At 37.1% G+C, this 20,305-nt stretch overlaps 1 protein-coding gene across 5 annotated transcripts in view; it reads left to right on the top strand.

Moving 5' to 3' along the window:
* Positions 1-20,305, top strand: part of SDCCAG8 (SHH signaling and ciliogenesis regulator SDCCAG8) — a 120,993-nt gene that overhangs the window by 7,797 nt on the left and 92,891 nt on the right. For 4 of the 5 annotated variants that reach the window (XM_074818362.1, XM_074818360.1, XM_074818364.1 and 1 more), the window contains exons 2-9: positions 6,351-6,512; positions 6,616-6,698; positions 11,683-11,796; positions 12,192-12,317; positions 12,611-12,751; positions 14,127-14,191; positions 16,266-16,454; positions 18,931-19,069. In XM_074818362.1, coding sequence (XP_074674463.1) covers positions 6,351-6,512; positions 6,616-6,698; positions 11,683-11,796; positions 12,192-12,317; positions 12,611-12,751; positions 14,127-14,191; positions 16,266-16,454; positions 18,931-19,069 — 1,019 coding nt within the window. Of the gene's footprint in view, positions 1-6,350; positions 6,513-6,615; positions 6,699-11,682; positions 11,797-12,148; positions 12,318-12,610; positions 12,752-14,126; positions 14,192-16,265; positions 16,455-18,930; positions 19,070-20,305 lie in introns of those variants that run through there. The other variant, XM_074818363.1, reaches the window with a different exon arrangement.

Below are 20,305 nucleotides of genomic sequence, written 5' to 3'. Positions count from 1 at the left end.
GTCAGTAGAAAGAAAGTCAAAGTTGACATACTTTTGGACAGTAAAGTTTTCTTTAAATAGACATCATCTTTCTGTTTAACTAGTCTAATTATCTGTTTTCTCAGTTATTGTTTCACATAAATTTTACAGTGTGTTTTTTGTTTTTATTTTAAGACCTAAAAAATCAGTGTAATTCCTTCTTTCACTTTCTAGGGCTGTTTTCTGACTGGGAACCATTGGATAGCAGAAAGTGACCTGTTTGTTGAATTTATAGTCAGTAACTTCTAGTCATCGTCCTGTAAACATTATTAGAATTGGATTGATAGCTTTATATGACAGACTTACGGCAACTTTTTCATACAGTTGTAGTTTTTCTTCAATTTATGTTGCTTAACACTTCTACCGGCTGAAGTTATTTGCCATGTCTTTCAGGCAATTTTGTTGTTTTGGATGGTTGGTTCCTTTGCTAAGCTCTCCATTAGCTCCCGGAGTATTTTCTATGGCATTTCTGAGTTCATGAATGAGGTAGCTTTGGTGCTTTCATTTAAAGGAGTGCTCTTTATAGACGGTCTTGGGCAGTGTCTGAAAAAACATCTTTTGTTTAGGCAATGCAAACACAGTTCAATGCCTTCTCTGTTTTTTTATGTTTCCACTTCAGTGGCAAATTGTTCTTAAAATTATTTCCATCTCTCCCTACCCCCCCCCCCCCGCTCCAGCTGATTACTACTTTGAAAATACAGCTACTTCTTTCATGTTGTATTTTACTTAAGAGTGTCCTCACTCTAGCTGTTAACTTAATTTTTTTTCTGACAAAGCTGTATGGATCTGTAGTGTGTATCCAACATAAATATGTTGTTCAGCTGTAGTACTTACATTCCCATGTAAAAAAAACTTTCTACCAATAATATTTAAACAAAGATACTTCTCTGAAAAAAGGATACCTATACTGTATTACCAGGGAGTAATACTTAGATTTTGGAGTTACAGTGAGTACAGAAAATAACCAGAGTTATCAATGCTTCTTTCAGGACAGAGGAGTATCTTTTTTCAGCATGTAGAACATATGGCATGTGCTGTTTGAGCATTAATGTTTCAGTCAGGGCCCTGTTGGTTTTGTCTAAAGCGGAACTTAATCTAGTTCAAAGTTGCATTCAAATTTAGATGAATTGAGGGGTACCTCTTTGTACCTAGAACAGTATGGTCTTGGTCCCAGATTAGGATTGCTGGTTGCTTCTGACTCTGAAATAATAAACAGTAATGTGTTTGTTTCTGTTAGGTGTTTGATCAGCTATGTCATTGCTGAGGCATTAGATAAGTTATCTGCCTGTCCCTTGTGGCAAGTACTGCCTGTGATTTATACATGATAGTTGACAACTTGACAGTATTTTTGTGGAGTAGTTGCATCTTTTTTTTGATGTATTGGGTTTGACCCATCAGATTTTGCTGCTAGCTTGCCATTTTTCATAATTCTCTCAGATCCTTTAAACACTGAAAACCAAAGAGCTTTATATTAAATAAAATTTTTTTTTTAAGTTTTAATCCAGAAAAGTCCAATTTCATTTATATCCTCAGCTGTTCTTATAGGAAATAACACATCAATGAAGTTTTATCGTATAACAGAAATACATGTTCAGATTTATTTGTGGAGTCTTGTTAAGATGTAGAAAAGAGAAATGCTGATTGAATTTTAGATGAGCAAATCACAGTACTGCATGGAAGCAATTTTCTGCAGTATGTTTTTACTGAGGCCGTTTCTATACAGTGCACTATTATAGGAATAGCCTAACTGAAGAAGTTAGGTTGAATGTGTGAGCACTTAAAAATTAATGATTTCTAAATTCATTACAAAATTATCATGTTGTCTTTGAGTGAAGAGAACCTTGGTGTCCAATAGTTTGCATCCGCAGAGATTCTTTCTACTGCTTTTATATTTAAAAAGAATATGTTTACATTGACAGAAACAACTGTAATCTTTCCACTTGGTAATGTGTCTCTTTTATCCTCATGCCCAAAATTATGTCCCCTATTTAGGAAAAATATGTTATAATGTACTTATTCCCTTTTACATGTCCAGTTGAACTCTTACTGAAGTAAATGTTAGCTCTTCAGTGTCTAGTGAAGGTAAAGACAGACTGTCAGAAACTCCTGACTCCTAGTTTCCCAATGGTGAGTATTTTGTTTATGGCAGCAACTTTCGTAATTTGGAAATTGGCAAGCTTTTAATAAACTTTGGCAAATATGTGATGAAGCTTTCAAAAATGTGGTGGTGTTATTCCAGAGGCAGCAAAGTCTAGTCAAGAAAAGTAGACATCAGTGTGCCATTGATAATGATTTTAATGTGTTTCACTACTTCTGCCCAGTATAGTTATGGAAGAAAAGGACATAGCGTAAGAAGATCTGTATTGTCTTTGAGGATAAGTAGTTATTGTTCAGAAGCTGTAATATTGCAAAGAGAGAGAAGTTCTGGGAAAAACTGTGTACAGGCCTGTTTGATTTTGGTGTGTTGTTCTTCACTGGCTATGGAGCAAATATTGATACTCTGGGGTTCTCTGACAGACTTCTACAGTGAATGGGGAAATGAAGGAATTTTATTGCTATCAGATGACACACCACATAATAACTGACATTGAACACTTCTTGGCAACAACTAGTTGCAACATAGTTTGCTAAATATTTAAGCCATTGCAACAGTGAGATACTTCTACCATTTCTCAATTAGCTCTCCCACCCTCACAGTATGTTGCAATGCTCAAGAATGGATGAATAGCTTAAGTATGCCAATAGAGAAATATTTGACCTAAACCCCTGGTTTTTGAGTCATTGCCTTGTGAATTGTATTTGGGTTTATTATAATAAATTATTACTGTTTAAAATGTCCTTTTTATGTCTTCTTTTACATTAACTTTGTTAAAGGATGAAGTACCTGAAAATCAAAAGAGATAATGTGAGTCATAAGATGACTGGGAATTAAAAGTAAGTGCTGAGAGAAGATTAATAGGTCAGAAATGGGACAGGTTTTTATTAAAAACTAGCATTGCTAAGAAGTGTGTGATGGCTGGCATACTGAACAGAGAACCATGTTCTTAAATATAATGCTGGGGGGGAGGTGGTATTTATATTTTATAAGCTATAACCAACCAGAGAAAAAGACTGACAAGGACTGTGAAAACCATTACAGTGGAGAAAAAAATTGATTTCCCAACTTCAGTCAAGATGATGTGAACTTGAAAAAGATAGATAAAGTGAAGGCAGAAATACATATCTAGAGTTTGTTCTCTGACTTGAACTGCTATTCACCTTTCCATTTGGAAGAAAGAAGCTATTAACATTTGTAACCAGCAGCATTATACTGAGGCATGTCTTCTCAATTCTACCTAGCAAATGCTTAACTGTGATGATTTTTTTTTAAGCTTATTTTGCCTATGAGAAAAAAATATTTTCAGTTATTTATCCATCATATCAATTTACAGATTACAAACATGTAAAAATAAATGAAAGACGTGTGTTGGAAAGCTTGCCATTTTTCTAGTTGTAACAGTTTCTCCAATAAAAGATGTTACCTTATAAGCCTTGTCTCACAAGTGAAATTCCTGTTCTGTGGTCATTTATACCTAAATGTTTCATATGCAGTAGTCCTAGGGGAGAATAACTCTCCAAAGAGTTCAGGGCTAAATGAATAAAATAGCTATGGTTTTAGGTTTCTGAAAGTCAAGAAAAGTTTTGAGAGTGTGGAATTCTGTTTTGTTTTAAATTATTAGTAACTGTTAACTCTTAATTAAAACTTTTCTGATTCAGGGTATTTTTGACTGGTAGTTACAAATGACTGTGGCATTACTTTGGAGAAATGTAAAAGAAACATGTTGTCTTATATTCCTGATAAAGTGGCTGTGAATCATGATGGAGGACTGTCTCACCAAGCATGTAGGCTCTGTGGCTGATCTAGGGGCTGTTTTCTTGGTTCACTTGGTCTTACGGTAGAACTGAGAGATCCTGCTTTGTTGAACATTGCATAAAGCCATACTACTTGGGTTACTACTCTGTCTTTTCTAGTTAGTATATACATTGCTTAAAGGGAAGAGAAATTAAATACTCATCTCAGTTTGTACATTGGCAATTGAAAGAAATTAGTAATAAGTGAGTTGCCTGAGGTCCTACGGTGTGAACTAGAAGTATCGTTATCTAAAACCAAGCCCATATTTTCTGATTCCCAATCCAGCTGTCATCTCTCAGCTGCAAATCTCTCAAGTTTCTCTTCTGGCATATTGGAAATATTCAGCTGTATCAGAGTTATGTGTCATTTGTGATTGGAAAGTTTTTGATTTTTATGAAGTGAGCTGAATCAAATAAAAATTTTTTTTAAAAGGAATAGAAGAAAAAATATATCGAAAATGAGAAAAGACCATTACTGTATCACCCTCCAGTAAGTCAATTAGTTCTTGAAAGGGTTCGTAAAAATATTTGTATTTATCTGAAAAGAGGGGTTTTCTGGTGGGTTTTTTGGTGGTTATTTTTTTTCCTCCAGAATGATGAGTGTTGTTATTTATTTTTCACACTTGTTCAGAAGCCATAGAATCATGGAATAGTTTGGGTTGGAAGGGATCTTAAAAGATCATCTCATTCTAACCCCCCTGCCATGGGCAGGGACACCTTCCACTAGACCAGGTTGCTCAAAGCCCCGTCCAACCTGGCCTTGAACACTGCCAGAAGGAGCATCCACAGCCTCTCTGGGCAACCTGTTCCAGCGTCTCACCACCCTCACAGTAAAAAATTTCTTCCTTATATCTAATTTAAATCTACCCTCTTTCAGTTTAAAACCGTTACCCCTTGTCCAATCACTATGCTCCCTGGTAAAGAGTCCCTTCCCACCTTCCCTGTAGGCCCCCTTTTAAGTACTGGGAGGCTGCTATAAGGTCTCCCCAGAGCCTTCTCTTCTCCAGGCTGAACAACCCCAGCTCTCTCAGCCTGTCCTCATAAGGGACGTGCTCCAGCCCCCTCATCATCTTCGTGGCCTCCTCTGGACCCACTTGAGCAGGTCCATGTCCTTCTTATGCCTGGGGGCCCAGAGCTGGAGCTGAAGTCGTTGGTCTTTATTTAATCACTGTTTTATGCTGACTCAGTTTGCTGAGTTTTTGCTTCATTTACTCAGATTTTTTTTTAGTTGTGCTACTGTTATGGAGGTAGACCAAAGTGTCTTCACACAGAAAATAAACTTGAACAAACTTTAATTTGTAACCAAATCCAAACAGCCAAAACCAGCAAGACAACAGTGGTAACCAATAACCTTTAAGAAACTCTAGGTTCAGTGTATGAGCTGGGTGAGTTATTACTATACAGCAACACTGAGGGACAATGACACATAAGAATGATGGCTCCAAAGTGTGCACACACTCACTCACTGAAGGGGAAGCCTCTCACTCAAGGGTACCCAGAAGATGTACGCACTCACCCAGAGGGGACGAGGGCTCACTCAAGGATACCCAGAAGAAGTGTTCACTTACCAAGGGGGAGGTGAGGGCACTCAATCCTGGGAAGTTTCCTTGGGTGGCATCCCAGTCCCAGGGGAGGGCTTCTGGTCACAGGCCCTCTGCTCTGAGGGGAACCACTCCAAGGCGTCTCCAGCAGGGGCCCTGTTTTATAGCCTGGTTGGCTCTGAACTGTGGTCATAAATGGTCAGCGTTCTACAAACTTCTCTCGACTGAGGCATTTTGTTGGCTGAGGGCCTCATCTGTCAACCAGGAGTCCCACCTCCATTTTCCCATCATGGGGTGCGGGTGGTGTATGCTGGCCTGCGCCCGGCCAGGGCGTGTACGTGACAGCAACCATGGTGTGCTGCCACAGGTGCGAAAGAACCAGCGGTGGCCATGTTAAAGTCCTAAGCCCCTGGCGGGGGGAGTGTGTGCTCCTGCCACAGCTATGCGTTGCATTGTCATGTGTGGTGGCATCATTAGTATTCAAAAATACTGGCTTTGGTGCCCAGTCCTGCACAGTGTATGGAATAGAGCATGAGTTCAGGTTCATTGAAAAGTATTGAGGCTGTGTATGCCAGGAAATATTTTAGGGTCAAGTATATTATTACTTGTGCTGCTGCAGACTCCTAATGTATTGACAGGCTAAGATGCTATTTATAGCTGCTTCTTTGAAAATGTAGTAAATATTTCTTCTGCAAATTGTGACATACAGTAGTTGTTTTGGCTGTTTGCATTAGGTAATCGCTTCAAGGGGCTGAATTTAGATCTAGTAGTAAAGCTAGACAGATGCTGAAAGCTTTTAGTTCTCCCATTCTTTTTCAAATTTAAAATACCAGTCAGTAGATACTTTCTTTTATGTTGTTTATTGTGGCTAATGATGTGATTTTTATTTTTTTTTTTCAGAGCGTGCTAATGAAAGCATCTATCAACTGAAATATGCCTTGGAGGAAAGACAGTTTGCAAAGGGTGAGGGTGAAGTTGGATTTGACCAGTCCTCTGTTGACAGGGACAATGATGACAGTAGGAACTGTCAGAACAGGCAGGAACAGCAGCACAGTCATGCAGGTAAGATTATGCTGAAAGGAAGAAGTTTAAAAACTGTTAGAAATTATACTAATTTCAATGAAAGATAAGTATTTTTTGATTGTAATATTTTTATCTCTTCCAGTTAATCAACTTAAAATTTTATTGCAACATCAAGAAAGAACGGAAAGTGAAGTCTCTCTGTCAAGGAGGAAGATGTCGTTCTCTGTATGTTTCTTCTTGGTTTTTTTGTATTGTTTGAATGAATGGCATGCATGATGAGATCAATTTTCTAGTATCCAGGAAGAAAAAGAAGGACCAAATCATTTTTGTATTTTGAAATATAGGAGATTCTTGAGGCTATGGCCAGAATTGGTATGTTATGACCATAGCAGAAGAACAAGAAATCTATAATACAGGATTTAGACTTTTCTCCTCTTTTTTGTTGAGCATGCAGTGTGGGTTGCAGTCCACATTGCTTTCAGCTTTCTCATCTTTTTCTTTCCACCAAAAGTTCATCCTTTATGTTTTGGAAACAGTTGGGATCAACTATATGGACAAATTTCTGTAAAAGCAGTCTCTGTTTTCCATTGATTGTACTTTAGTATTCTCAAAGGCCTTTTTATGCTGAAACTATGCTCTTTATTTAGAGGATTAGAGATATTCATGTAACAACAGGTTTTGTAGCTCTGCCAAAATGCAGTGGTCTCTGTCAAAGTTAGTTTACATACTTACATGGGCTTCTAGGATTTATCCTTCTTGCAGCAGAACTGCACCAAGTACATGCAATGGACAGTTCAGTTACAGAGCAACTACTAGATACTAGTATCCCTATAGGAAAATAATTCGAAGGCATTGTTCCAGTTTCATCTTTTGGTGGCCTCCATTGACTCTTTTTGGTTTATACTAAGCAAGACAAACAGTTCTTTGCTGTCAAAGCTGGGGTAGCAGCAGAACAATCTAAAGCCTATATTCTTGCTGTGTTGCTTTGAGCCTGTGTCATGACACTAGCTCTACTGTTCTGACATTGAGAAACTTTATTTAAAGTTCAACTTTTCTGAGTTTTCTAAAATCTATGAGTCTGATTGTCCTGCCAGGTACTTTTGCCTCATAATGGTGCAGAATAGAATTAGTGTTTTGTAGCTCAAGAGAATGCTGCATCATGGGTTCATCTTTACATGACATGAATCGGTATCAATTTGTATTTAGCCTTTGGAGGGGAGGGAAAGCATCTTTTAATCCATCTTTGACAAAGTTTTCTACTTATATTGGGAACTTTTAGTAGAGTGAAAAAAATCAGAAAATGGGATAGTTTTTCTAAGAAACTTATGATAGTGCTTTCAGGGAGTGAATTAAAGGATGGAGGAATAAACAGGTGGGAATTTACTGTATTGATAGGGCATTGTCCCATTTTTTCCTCTTGGAAGTTTCCAATGAGAGGGATTCTGTGAAGTGGTGGCCTTGCTCTCCTTTTCGACTGTTCTCCATCTGCTTGCTAACAAGGATGTGATCGTGTTTTGAAGACAGACCAATTTGTAAAGCTCAAAAAATGTGGAAGTACAAAAGTGCACACACCAAAAAAACCCAAACCCTTATAAAATACGAGCTTGTCTGGTGGTTTGCTGGACACTGCAGAAATGCTTCTTGTATAAGAAGAATCAGATTCCCCAAAGATCAAGGAAAACAAGCTTAGATTATGAGTAACCTTAACCTTTTGCTTTGAATTATGCTAAAATACCTGATGAGTACTGAGTAGTAGATAACTGCATGTGTCTATAGCTAAATAAAATATTTCACAGAAGGCATACTGTTTAGTAAATTTTACATTTCATATGTATAAATAACATTGTCTTAACAAAATTCCCTTCTCTTGCTCACTGATAAAAGTTGTAATAGACATCAAACGAGTACGTCTTTTTTTTGATTACACCCAGATGGTTGGGCAGAGATTTTCCTTTTGCTCTCTACCTCATCACCTGTGGTCAAGGCTCAGCAAGATTGCTTCATACAACTGCAGTTCTACAAGCCAGCTCTTGGCTGACCTAACTGCACCCAGCCTGGCTTCCTGACGCTGTTGTTATAGCTGGAGTTCCTGTGACCAATTCCAATTGTTTCTTGCCAGTTTACAGGGCAGCAGATTTAAGACTGCCAGCAGGAGGGTCTCTAATTCTGGTGTTTAGAGGTTTGGAATTTGAGGCATTCTGGAAGAGTACAAGGTGGGCCAAATTATTTGGGATGTTGGCAAAGCTAATTGTCACCATGTAGAATGCTGGCCTCTAAAGCTGCCAAGCATTTGTATTTTATAAATCCTTGTGTTTATATGGTAAACTTTTCAATATTAAGAATATAAATGTGAATAGCATTTCTGAGACTCAGGCATAAACATTTGGTAATTCATACTGATCAGATGTGTCTTTCAGTTCTGATTTTAATATTTGGCCTACTTTAAATATATGCCTCCCCAACCTCTGTTCTTTCACCCTATAACATGTTATATTATCAGAATATTAATGAAAATTCCCAAATTAATTTATAATTAATTGGTAACAATTGTGTAGTAAAAAAGGTAAAAATAGATAGATCACAAATGATCTACCAGGTATTCACCCCATGAAAGGGCACACACAGGCTTCTAAATAAAGAAATATCCCAGTGGCAGTGCTGTGAGTTAGTAAGTTGTGTTAAGAAATCCTCTGTTCTTTTTCTGTTGGGAAAATAAGTATTATTTTCCTTTTAGTAAAACTGTTTTTTTGAACTCTTGTATACATTACACCGACATTTCTCAAGTTTCTCAGGTTAAACATTAGCACTGTCTTTCAGTGAAAAATAGTTTGAATAGAAATGGAGTTTTTCACATTTTTCGAACACTGCTGTGGTGTAATTTTTAAGGGAGGCAGCTGGAGGTCTCGGCTGCAAGGTGTCTATTACACTTTCAGAAAAGAGGGAAGGATGAATAGGAGCCAGAGGAACAGAACAATGAGTTACAAATATTATTTGCGCTGTGTTATATTTTTTAATTTTTTAAAATTTTATAAAGTACTTGAGATTAACAGACTCTAAAGCAAGGTGAATTCTGAGTCAATAGAACATGGAACTTACGTGCACTGAGCCAGGTGGAATACATTGCAAATTCAGTCTCTTCTCTAGATGTTTTTCTGGATGGTTCTGCAAAACCCTCCATTTTTCTCTGCAGTCATAGTTCCAGATTCCTCAAGAGTCCTCCCCCCTTAATATGGCCAACACTTACATTGTGTGTAATTTGACAGGAAGGCTTTTTTTGCTAGAAACCTTCCCCTCACCCTGGTTAGTAGATTTTTATCTTTAAAGATTGGACAGAGAATCTTAATACCTTGTTGAGGAAAAAAAAATCAATTGTTGTCAGAACCTATAGATAAGATAACTAGTGGATGTAATAGCTAGCAATTAGTAGCTTGGTTTGGATTTTGTGAATGGTGAATGTTTCAAAAATCATATTTAGAGACAAAGATGTAGGTTTCTGAATCTTTTAGGAGATTTAGGAGTACAACTGTTCAGTTAGTTCCTGAAAATGAGTTCTATGATCTTTAAGACTTTACGTATATTTGAGAAGCATATCGTGGAATGTATTTGTACAAAAAGGTGTGTTTCTGACCCGAGATCACAGATGTTAGAATTGTATCAGTTTCAAAACTAGCTAAGGATCTCGGCATAAAGATGCTTATTTTCATCCAGAATTGTGAACTAATGCTAGAAATGTACTTATTGTTCCTCTGAGAGGGCCCCATTAACAACTCTGTGTGAATTTTGTAGCCTTACCAGAAAAGAATGGAAACAAGGGAGATTTACCCTTTTATAGATGTGAGTAAAACTGTTCAGTAAATTGGTGAAAAATGCAGACATCTTTTCTATAAGAGGATATATCTTCTGCTTAGAGACATGTCCCAGTTCGATTGTCTTAATTTTAATTATTTTAAAAAACCTCAAACCAAAACATTGTGGCTTGCATTGATATACTTTCTTTTAGGTTCAGGGATTAAAATAGTTCATATATGTCAACTAGCATTAGACTGTACTTAGTTCTTTCAGTGGATGAAATTTGCAATAGTGTGATATCAAAATAAGGTAGCAAAGCAATATTGAAATACATAAGGAGGATGAGTGAGGATCTGATAGTAGTTGATTTATTTAAATTTCAGAGCAGACACTCCATTAAATATTTTTGTGATTATTCAAAGGCAGTTTCATTGCAGACTAACGTATTTATGCTTAGTACTGTTACTTCATTAAAATTATTTTAAAGATTTTTATATTTCATTAGAACTAAATATATTCTTATACTAGAAAAAATATTTTTTTAATCCACTCTGAATAAGTCCTTGTTATTAGATTGACACGGTCTGTTTGTTGCTCATAGGATCAAAGAGAGGCTGTAGTTTTCAGGAAACTATTTAATTTATGATTTTAAGGGCATTTTAGTAGTATTTATTTACATTCTTTAACTGTACTGTATTCTTAAGAGTAAATGCTGTAAAGTTATAGCAATTGTGTTTTTCACATTTTGTGAAAAGTTTAACCCCATTTAAATCTTGCTCAGCAAGGCAGAGATGTAATTGTTTGTCTTGAATGGGCAACGATTCCCTTCATTACCTTCTTTAACTAGTTATTTGTGAGGCTATCAAAAATTTTACCTATTTATAGGGTCTTCGGAAAGATTTTTTTGAATTGTCTTTTAAAATACCAATAAAGTTCTTTGATAAACGTCGTATCTATTACACATTTTCCTGTGTTTCTATGGAGATATTAAAATTGCAGACATAGTTGTGTTTCTGCAGCAATTGTTAATGAAGATTTAGAGGAGTTGCCTTTGCACACCCACAACTCATTGAAATTCAAGGGATTTTTGTATTCATTTCACAGAGAAGAAAATATCCCCTTATGTTTGTTTAAAATGGATGATACACTTTAAATAGCAGTATGAATTTCATTTACAAATCGGTTTGTGGATATGATTTAATCCTGCTTTATAGATATGCTTAAGCAGCTGTATGTTTTGACAGAAGTGACATATTTACTTTTTGTATTAAAGCATTTAGGTTCTGACTGTTTCACCCCTCCTCATGATCTAGTACTTGATGACTTTTTATTGTGTGTATAGTATTCTGTGTGCAAGCACATCTTATTGCAATAAATAGAAAACCAGAAAATAACACATGCTATTCTTTACTTCCTTCAGAAACTCCCAGAAGATGCCACTGGAGACTTACCAGCCATTTCTGATCTCGTTCCTATCATAAATGATCAGTCACAGTACATTAACCATTTAGAAGCAGAAGTGAAGTTTTGCAAGGTATTTCACATATTTCACCTACTAAAACTCTGGTCCCCTAAATATGGAAAATTGCTTTTAAAACAGCTTACACTTAGTCTGTAATGACCAAAACTGAGCCAAATGTAGTTCAGTAGATACTGAGCCTTACCATGCGTCTTGGTGCCTGTGTAGTGCTTAAGGGCCTTCAAAGATATTTGTATGTGCTGTCACAAATACAAATAAGTATTTTTTTTATGAAGTTCTAGGGAAATTCAAGCTACAAAAATACAAAATCTGTCTTCTGAGTATTCTTATTCTCTCTAAAAGGGTTAAAATAGTTGAGAATGTTAATCTAAACTTTTGGTCTCAAGATGTATTTAAATGTTGATAGCTGTTTCAGGGAGCCTTATACATGCAGTTCCTGTATCCTCTAGGAGGAATTGTCTGGGATGAAAAATAGAGTACAAGTAGTTGTACTTGAAAATGAGGAACTCCATCAGAAACTGAAATTCTTAACTGCGGAACATATGTTGAGAGAACAAACTCTTCTAGATGCCTCAGTAAGTTTTTATTTTTCAGTTGTTTTAATCGGTGTTCAGGGACCTGATTCTTTTTAAGGAAGGCTAGATAAATGGTTATCCGCAAACTGAATTTTAGTCAGAATTTAATGAGAGTTTGTAAGCATGGTTTTCTGTGGGTAACATAATTATCATAGGTTGCTAACCTAATTAACTTGTTTATTGGTCCTTATATTCTACTGTAATAAAAATTATAAGATTCAGTACTTATTAACATTTGTTTAAAAAAAACAGCCTACATAATTATAACTGAAGCATTAATATTTTTATTTTAGGCAAATGCTCAGAACTCCTGGCCTGTAGGTAGTAATGACTGTATCATGCGTCAGCCTGTCACCTCATCACCAGCACATAACAAAGATCAGGCTTTTGTTGCAGCAGCTGTTGCAGAAGTGGGAAAATGGCCTGTAGAACTGGTTGGTATTAACTTTCTTTTCAGAGTCATACCTTTGCAAAACCTTTCGGTGCTTTGTTGTTGCTGAAGTTCTGATGATTAATTTTGTAACAGATATACAGGAGGAATTGTGGTTGACTGAACCTTAATCTGAGGTCAAATTTTATTCTCTCAAACCTCATCTCATTATACTCTAATTAATATTATTACCCAGTTGGACACAGATGGCAGGTTGTATCTGCAGATGTTGACTTCCCAGAGATAAGTCGTTTTAAGAATGTCCTGTCAGTGACAATGTCCAGTATAGTGGCTCCACTGTACTTTGGTGATTCTTAGCAGTAACACAGGACACAAGCAGGTGGGAACTAGCTGGTGTAATTTAGGTAGCCCTCCATGCAAACTCTTGCAATGAGTCTTTCTGCACCTGGAGCAGCACAAGCTCAGTAAGGTACAAAAGTAGCTTTGTGAAGGCTGTTTTCCCTAAGCTGAATTACACATTTTGTGCTTTTATAGATACAGAGGAGCCCTAATGATTCAGAGATGATGTTGTATCTATCCTGTATTTTTAGTTTGGGAAGATATTCCTAATTTTTTTGCACTAAATTAATGGAGTAGCATTGCTTTCTTCTGGGAAAAACATGGTTAAGTGAATTTTTTGACTTTTTTTTAGTCCATATGCTGTGGAATTTAAAGGGTACTTTTATTCTTCAAGATAATTGTATGTATTAATTTTTTCCTGGTAAAATATATTTTTGTTGGTTTTGTGCATCATCTAGAACTGAAAACCTCTTCAGTGATTCCTAAGGCCTGCAGTTGTTAGAAAGCTATTTTTTACAATAATTGCACTTTTATTTCATCTGCCCCATTTAAAGCAAGAGAATCACATTGATTGTGGCTTCTTTCTAAGCATAATAGTGAGCTAAATTTCTGTTGCTTTATCTGGTTTGTTATCACCACTGTATTTAAGACTGGCATGCTTGATGTATATACCTAGTTCTTCAGCAAGAACTAAGAGTAACTCACTGTATTATAAATAGCCTGTCTACTTGAAGTTCTTCAGAATTCCTCTTCTATTTCTGCTGACTTATGGGAGAGCAAGAGCAAACTCGAGACAAGACTATCAATTTGTGTAAATCATTGTAGAGGGCTGCAGTTGGAGCTGAAGCACTTTACCATATGAAGATCTGGCAAGATGTGTAGAAATAAGGAAATGGGAGAGTTGTTCCTTTTGTAGACTTTCACAAGTGTGACATATTTAGATTTCTCTGACATTAGTTTTTGAGCAGGTTTATATCTTCAGGGGAAAAGAATGAATGTGGCTGATGTCTAGATTTATTTGTAAAGACAATATTATGAAGACAGCAAAAGACACTTCTTTTCTCCCATCTTTTCTAAAGGAGAAACTAAAACTTCTTTATCAAGAAAAAGTCAATATCCTTGATGGTCAAATACAATCTTTAAGGTAAAGTGAAATGTTTATTTTTTCTTAAGATTATTGTTAATAAATTATCACTTCATAACAACATGAACTGCTCTTAATTTGAATTTAAGTAAGAGAATGCCTCAATGTCTAAATGTGTTCTGCTAGTGTCCCTGAAAGCTGGTTTTACGTGAAGTTTTCTCAAATATAAATGTATCAATACATAAATTTTATAAATTCGATTGAATTATTTTATTTATAGAAATTACAACTTCATAGAAACATCACATCTTTTAAGGTAGACCAATAAAAAAAAAAAGTTAAGATTTTAACTTGTGTGAGCTCTTCCATGATTAGCTTTCTTCTACTGGTATTTTATATTGCAAGTTTTAAAAATCTCAAGCATTGAACTAGTTTAGGCCACATAATGATTCTGGAGCAGGAAAACATAGGTTTGAAGCATGCAGGCAGTGTTTCCAGTCATGTAACCTCCTTATCTTTAAACTCAAAAATACTTGAAAATAAGTCCTCATGTACTCAAAATATTAAAGGTTTGAATAGGTAGCAAATTATGGAGAAAACAGAGGTAAAGGCAAACACTTTAAGATCTGGTTTTCAGGAGTAACCTTTCCCCTGTACACCTGCATTCATGATACTGCTGCTGTATCTGTTTAATTATGTTTTTCTCTAAATCAATTGTGGTTTCATATATCTGAAAACTCTAAACTTGTGTGTGTGTATAGAAAGAGTTACTGATAGGGGGACAAGTTTAAACATGCCCTCTGCAGTGGTGAAATCTTAAACATGCAAAGCCAATTGTGCTAGTGAAAGTAAAGGGGGATCTTAAATTTTGGCTGTGTAATCCAATTTTTTATTTTTATTTTTTTTTATTCCCTGCTTGGCTTGAAATGTTATATATACTCAGAAATAAATATTGGAGGCTAAAATAGGCTGAAAATTTCCACAAGTACATTATTTGGCCTCTTGATTTCTCCTAAGGGACATGATCTTTCAAACTGTAAGTTCTGCAATGCTCTTGAGTATTTGCTAAATTTTAATTAAAGTGAGAAATTGTATTGCTTTCAGTGGGACTATCCTTGTTTTTAACTTTGAGCATGAATTTACGTAGGACTCACTGATTTCTGTAAGATTTCGCAACAATAGGTCTGTTGTACCATCCCTGTCTTAAGGATATATGCAGAGCAAATAGTGGATTATGTTTAATAGACCAACTACTAAAATTGGAAAAAGCGCACAGAAGATTTCCCAGATGGAAATAAGCATGTATGCAGTGTATATATCATGTGCACAGTAAATCCAATGCAACCAGAATGTGTCAGACTTACTATGTGTATGCTGCCCAGATGGCCTGCATAACAAACCAAAAGCTTTGGATTCATTGCACAATTTGTCAAATTGATCTATATGTGCACAGTGTGCGTTTGTCTGGAACTTCCTGATGTCAGCATTCCTACCACTTAAGCTCTTCCTGGCCTGACAGATGCTTGGAAATTCTGGAGAAAATTCTTCAGAGCACCTGGTAAAAATTTTGAAGACGAGTAAAAAAACTTAACCTGTTTTTTTGGAAATGTGGTTGACCTCAAGTTTGTGTGTATTGCTGGATCAGAGTGAATGTTCTGAATATGTCTGGATTTTGTATAGGGAGCATAGGGGATTTATATTGTAACTTTACAGTTAATTTGAGAGTAGAGAAGAAATGTGAAGTTAGTGATTAGTAAGAACACCAGAAAAAATGCTAAATAGGGTATTGAAATATTTGCACAGCTGATAGTGTTTCTTTTACTCTTTTCAGACAACATGTAAGCCTACAAGTTTTATATAATAATTTCTGTGTAACTTCACTGTTTTCTGATACTACAGTAGGAAGGAACAAACTAATATAATTTTGTTTTGTCTACTAATAATTTTGATTGGACCATTCAGCTATTATTTTTCTGTTAAAGTCTTCCTTAGCCTACCGAAATATGTAAGGTAATGTTCATTACAGGGATTCTAACAGTTCTTTGTAGGTTACATCTGTAAATATATATTGCTTATATTTGAGTTGTAGAAATGTTTGATTGCACAGATAATATTTTTTATTTCTTTTTTCTAGAAAAGACCTTTCAGAATCTCAAAAGACATGCAGAGATTTGGAAGGAAGGCTAAAACACCAGAAGTCACTTGTTTCAGCCACGAATTCTATCCGAGTTGGTGGTCTGTGTCTGAAATGTGCGCAACACGAGGCAGTTCTTGCACAGACTCATTCTAATGTTCACATGCAGACCATTGAGAGGGTGACAAAGTAGGTTTGGGGAGTATTTACTTTCTCATTGAAAGTACAGTTGCTTACATTAAACCATATAAGTCTCAATTTGTTGGGTTGCATTCATAGAGAGATGTGCACTTTCGGAACAATGGACTCCCAAGTTGTAGTTATAATGCTAAAATCAATGGCAGAGTAGGAGTGTAGGTCCCAGCCACTTTGAAGTCCATGGTAGTTTTACTGCTTATTTCAAGTGGGAAAGAATGTTAGTCATTATCTTGTAATTATGATACCTTGGGCTGTCCAGATAATCAGACTGTTGATAGTCTTTTTCCTGTGCTTTATGTACAAACAAACCCCTCACTCTGCCAGGACAGATATTATGGAAGTCTGTGTAATTTGATTGATTATTTCCTGCAGAAGTTCCTTATCTTTCTGTAGTTGGAAGTCTTTCTAGCTCCACTAGAGCTTTGGGGAACTTTTAGGATACATCAGCAGTGTAATCCTTTTTTTTTCCCCTTGAATTTGCTTAGTATTTGCTTAGGGTGTTTGGGATAGGATGCATTGCTCCTCCCTAACTACAATAAGTCAGGGGAAAAAAGTTCCTTTGGATGAAAATTAATGAAATATTAGCTGCAGCCTTTTTTTAATTGTAGCTTTTATTTAAATGAATTTTAAAAAAACAGCTATACAGGCTGAATATAATATATATAATACAGAAATCCCAACAGCATTAAAATGTTTTTTTCTTAAGAAATTATGCTGATCAATCATCTTCAAAAATCTCTCCCTTTCTACTTGCTAGTAATAATGATAGGATACTGCAGCTTTCTCGAAGTTTGTTAAGCAGACGTCTATTGTCAGATATCTGAAGCTTCTTAGGATTTCTGAAGTTTTAGAATGAGTCTGCTGGAGATGAGGTAGTGGGTTGATTAGAAGCAAGAAGTCTGAAGGGACATAGTACATATAGTCTGTCAAATGGATATTATCTCTACGCATTAGATAGCTGTTGCCAGGTGTCCTGGTTTAGCTAGGATAGGGTTAAGTTTCCCCAGCAGTGGGGGGAAGCTCTAGCCAGGTTATTCAGTACCATGCTGACGTCACCTCCGAGCGCGGGAGAGCGGGAGAACCGGTGAACGCGTGTGTTATGCGATCTCTCTGCTCTCACTGCTGTATTGGTAGATATCTTGCTCTGTTCATTGTTATTACTGTTATTATTATTGCTGTTGTCTGTTTTGTTGCTGTTGCACTGTTGTATTAAACCTCTCCTTATCTCAGCCCCGGGGCTTTGTATTTCACTCCCTTTGTGGGGGAGGGGCAGCGGCCGCGTGGTCTCGAACCCCGGCAGGGACTAAACTGCCACACCAGGATTTATGTATTTTTCTATTGTCAAGTCCAAGAGTTCTCTGGGAAAACTCTCTGTTGCTGAAAAGTCATGTGTCAAAGTCTGTTTTCATAAGAAAATTACTTATTGGTCACAGACACTGGAAAATATGAACAAACTGTAAATCAGTACATTTTTGTCATCTTGTATTATAGGGCAGTTTGAAATAAAAGATTTTAGATGACCTGTTTATCTTTCTTAAACCATTATTTCAGTTTGAGTTTTAACAAAATGTGAAAGCTACATCTTCCTGTGATGCAACTTATTAGAAACAAAAATATTTCAGTGGGGATTTTCAAAGGGACCTTGTCCAAATCTTCTTGAAACAGAATTTCAAAACATAACTTAGTTCTCTGGCAAATACAACTGTGTTACCATTCCACACAACATGAAGAAAAAAACCCAACAAACCCAAACACAACAGTTTTCAGCCAAAATCTCTAGTTGCACCTGAAATACAGATAATTATACTCTTAATTTAAAAGCTTTCAACATATCAAAATAATTAAAAGGTGAAGTTAAATATTACAGTTTTACTGACTGTGCTTCACCATTTGGTATAGATCTCAGTTTCTTAGTTAACAAAAGTTAAGAGGGGATGTAGAAATCAGAAGTCTTACTGTTTAGCTCCAGTTTGCAGCGAAGGGCTATTGAGTTTCGTTTTACATACTTTGTGATCTGAATTACTTGTTGAACCTAATCCTTCCTTTTATGTTTTTCTCCCTATTTTACATTTAATGACAGGGTAATTTCATATCGCTTTGGTCTTTTTTTCAGAAACATGCATTTTTTGTTGTTTTTTTTTTAGCATGGATCCCCATTTAGTAACACCAACAGAATGTTGCTCAGCTTCAATATATTTGTAACTTGAGCTCTGCTGTCATTACTGGCAGTTTCCCTAATGATCCATCCTTCTGAAGTGAAGGACTGGTCATCAAGCAAATAATATTTTTTATATCTGCCAAGCTAGCAGTACGCTGCTTTTCACTCTTAATCCATGCTTGTTTTAGTCCTGCTTCACTTACCACCCTTATGTCTTTTATCTGTTAACAGTTTATATTTGATATACCTGTTGTTCTTTTCGCTTGAGAAAAGATGTAGAAGAAATATCTGTTTTTTGTTTATATGCAGAGAAAGAGATGATTTGATGGATGCACTTGTTTCACTGAGACAAAACATGAAAGAGATGCATCAAAGAGAATCTAATGCTTGTGAGCAAGTTAAACAAGCTGTGCAAATGGCAGAAGAGGCCAATTTAGAAAAAACACAGGTAAATTCATCAAGAAACGAGAGCTTTTCAGTATTCAGATCTACTGCAAATGTTAATTAGTTTTCATAAGATCTTTATCACACGTTTATATGGTGTAGTAGATTGAAAAGGATTGCACTGTGTGACTGATTCTGAGCAGTAACATGAACTGACTGGATGGGATACACCCGAGGGTGCTGAAGGAGCTGGCTGGAGTGCTCGCCAAGCTGCTTTCCATCATTACCAGCAGTCCTGGCTGACCAGGGAGGTCCCGACACATTGGAAATCTGGGCCAATGTGACACCCATATATAAGAAGGGTCGGAAGGTTGATCCGGGAAAGTCAGCTTGACTTCGGTGCCTGGGAAGCTGATGGAGCAGCTCATCCTGAGTACCATCACACAACACATGCGGGACAACCAGATGATCAGGCCCAGTCAGCATGGGTTTATGAAAGGCAGGTCCTGCTTGACAAACCTGATCTCCTTCTACGACAGGGTGACCTGCTGATTGGATGAGGGAAAGGCTGTGGATGTTGTCTACCTTGAATTTAGTAAGGCCTTTGACACCGTTTCCCACAGCATTCTCCTGGCAAAACTGGCTGCTCGACGCTTGGATGGGCACACGCTTTGCTGGGTAAAAAACTGACTGGATGGCCGGGCCCAAAGAGTTGTGGTGAACGGAGTTAAATCCAGTTGGTGGCCGGTCACAAGTGGTGTCCCCCAGGGTTCGGTTTTGGGGCCACTCCTGTTTAACATCTTTATTGATGACCTAGACGAGGGGATCGAATGCACCCTCAGTAAGTTTGCAGACGACACCAAGCTGAGTGGGAGTGTTGATCAGCTCGAGGGTAGGGAGGCTCTGCAGAGAGATCTGGACAGGCTGGAGCGATGGGCTAAGGCCAACTGTAGGAGTTTCAATAAGGCCAAATGCCGGGTGCTGCACTTGGGCCACAACAACCCCCACCAGCGCTACAGGCTTGGGGAGGAGTGGCTGGAGAGCTGCCAGTCAGAGAGGGACCTGGGGGTGTTGATTGACAGCCGGCTGAACAGGAGCCAGCAGTGTGCCCAGGTGGCCAAGAAGGCCAATGGCATCCTGGCTTGTATCAGAAACAGCATGGCCAGCAGGGACAGGGAAGTGATCTTACCCCTGTACTCGGCACTGGTGAGGCCGCACCTCGATTACTGTGTTCAGTTTTGGGCCCCTCACTACAAAAAGGACATTGAATTACTCGAGCTTGTCCAAAGAAGGACAACGA

Source organism: Strix aluco, chromosome 3 (genome assembly GCF_031877795.1).
Source record: "Strix aluco isolate bStrAlu1 chromosome 3, bStrAlu1.hap1, whole genome shotgun sequence".
In the NCBI taxonomy this organism is placed as follows: domain Eukaryota; kingdom Metazoa; phylum Chordata; class Aves; order Strigiformes; family Strigidae; genus Strix; species Strix aluco.
This window is presented reverse-complemented; position numbering and strand designations above follow the sequence as displayed.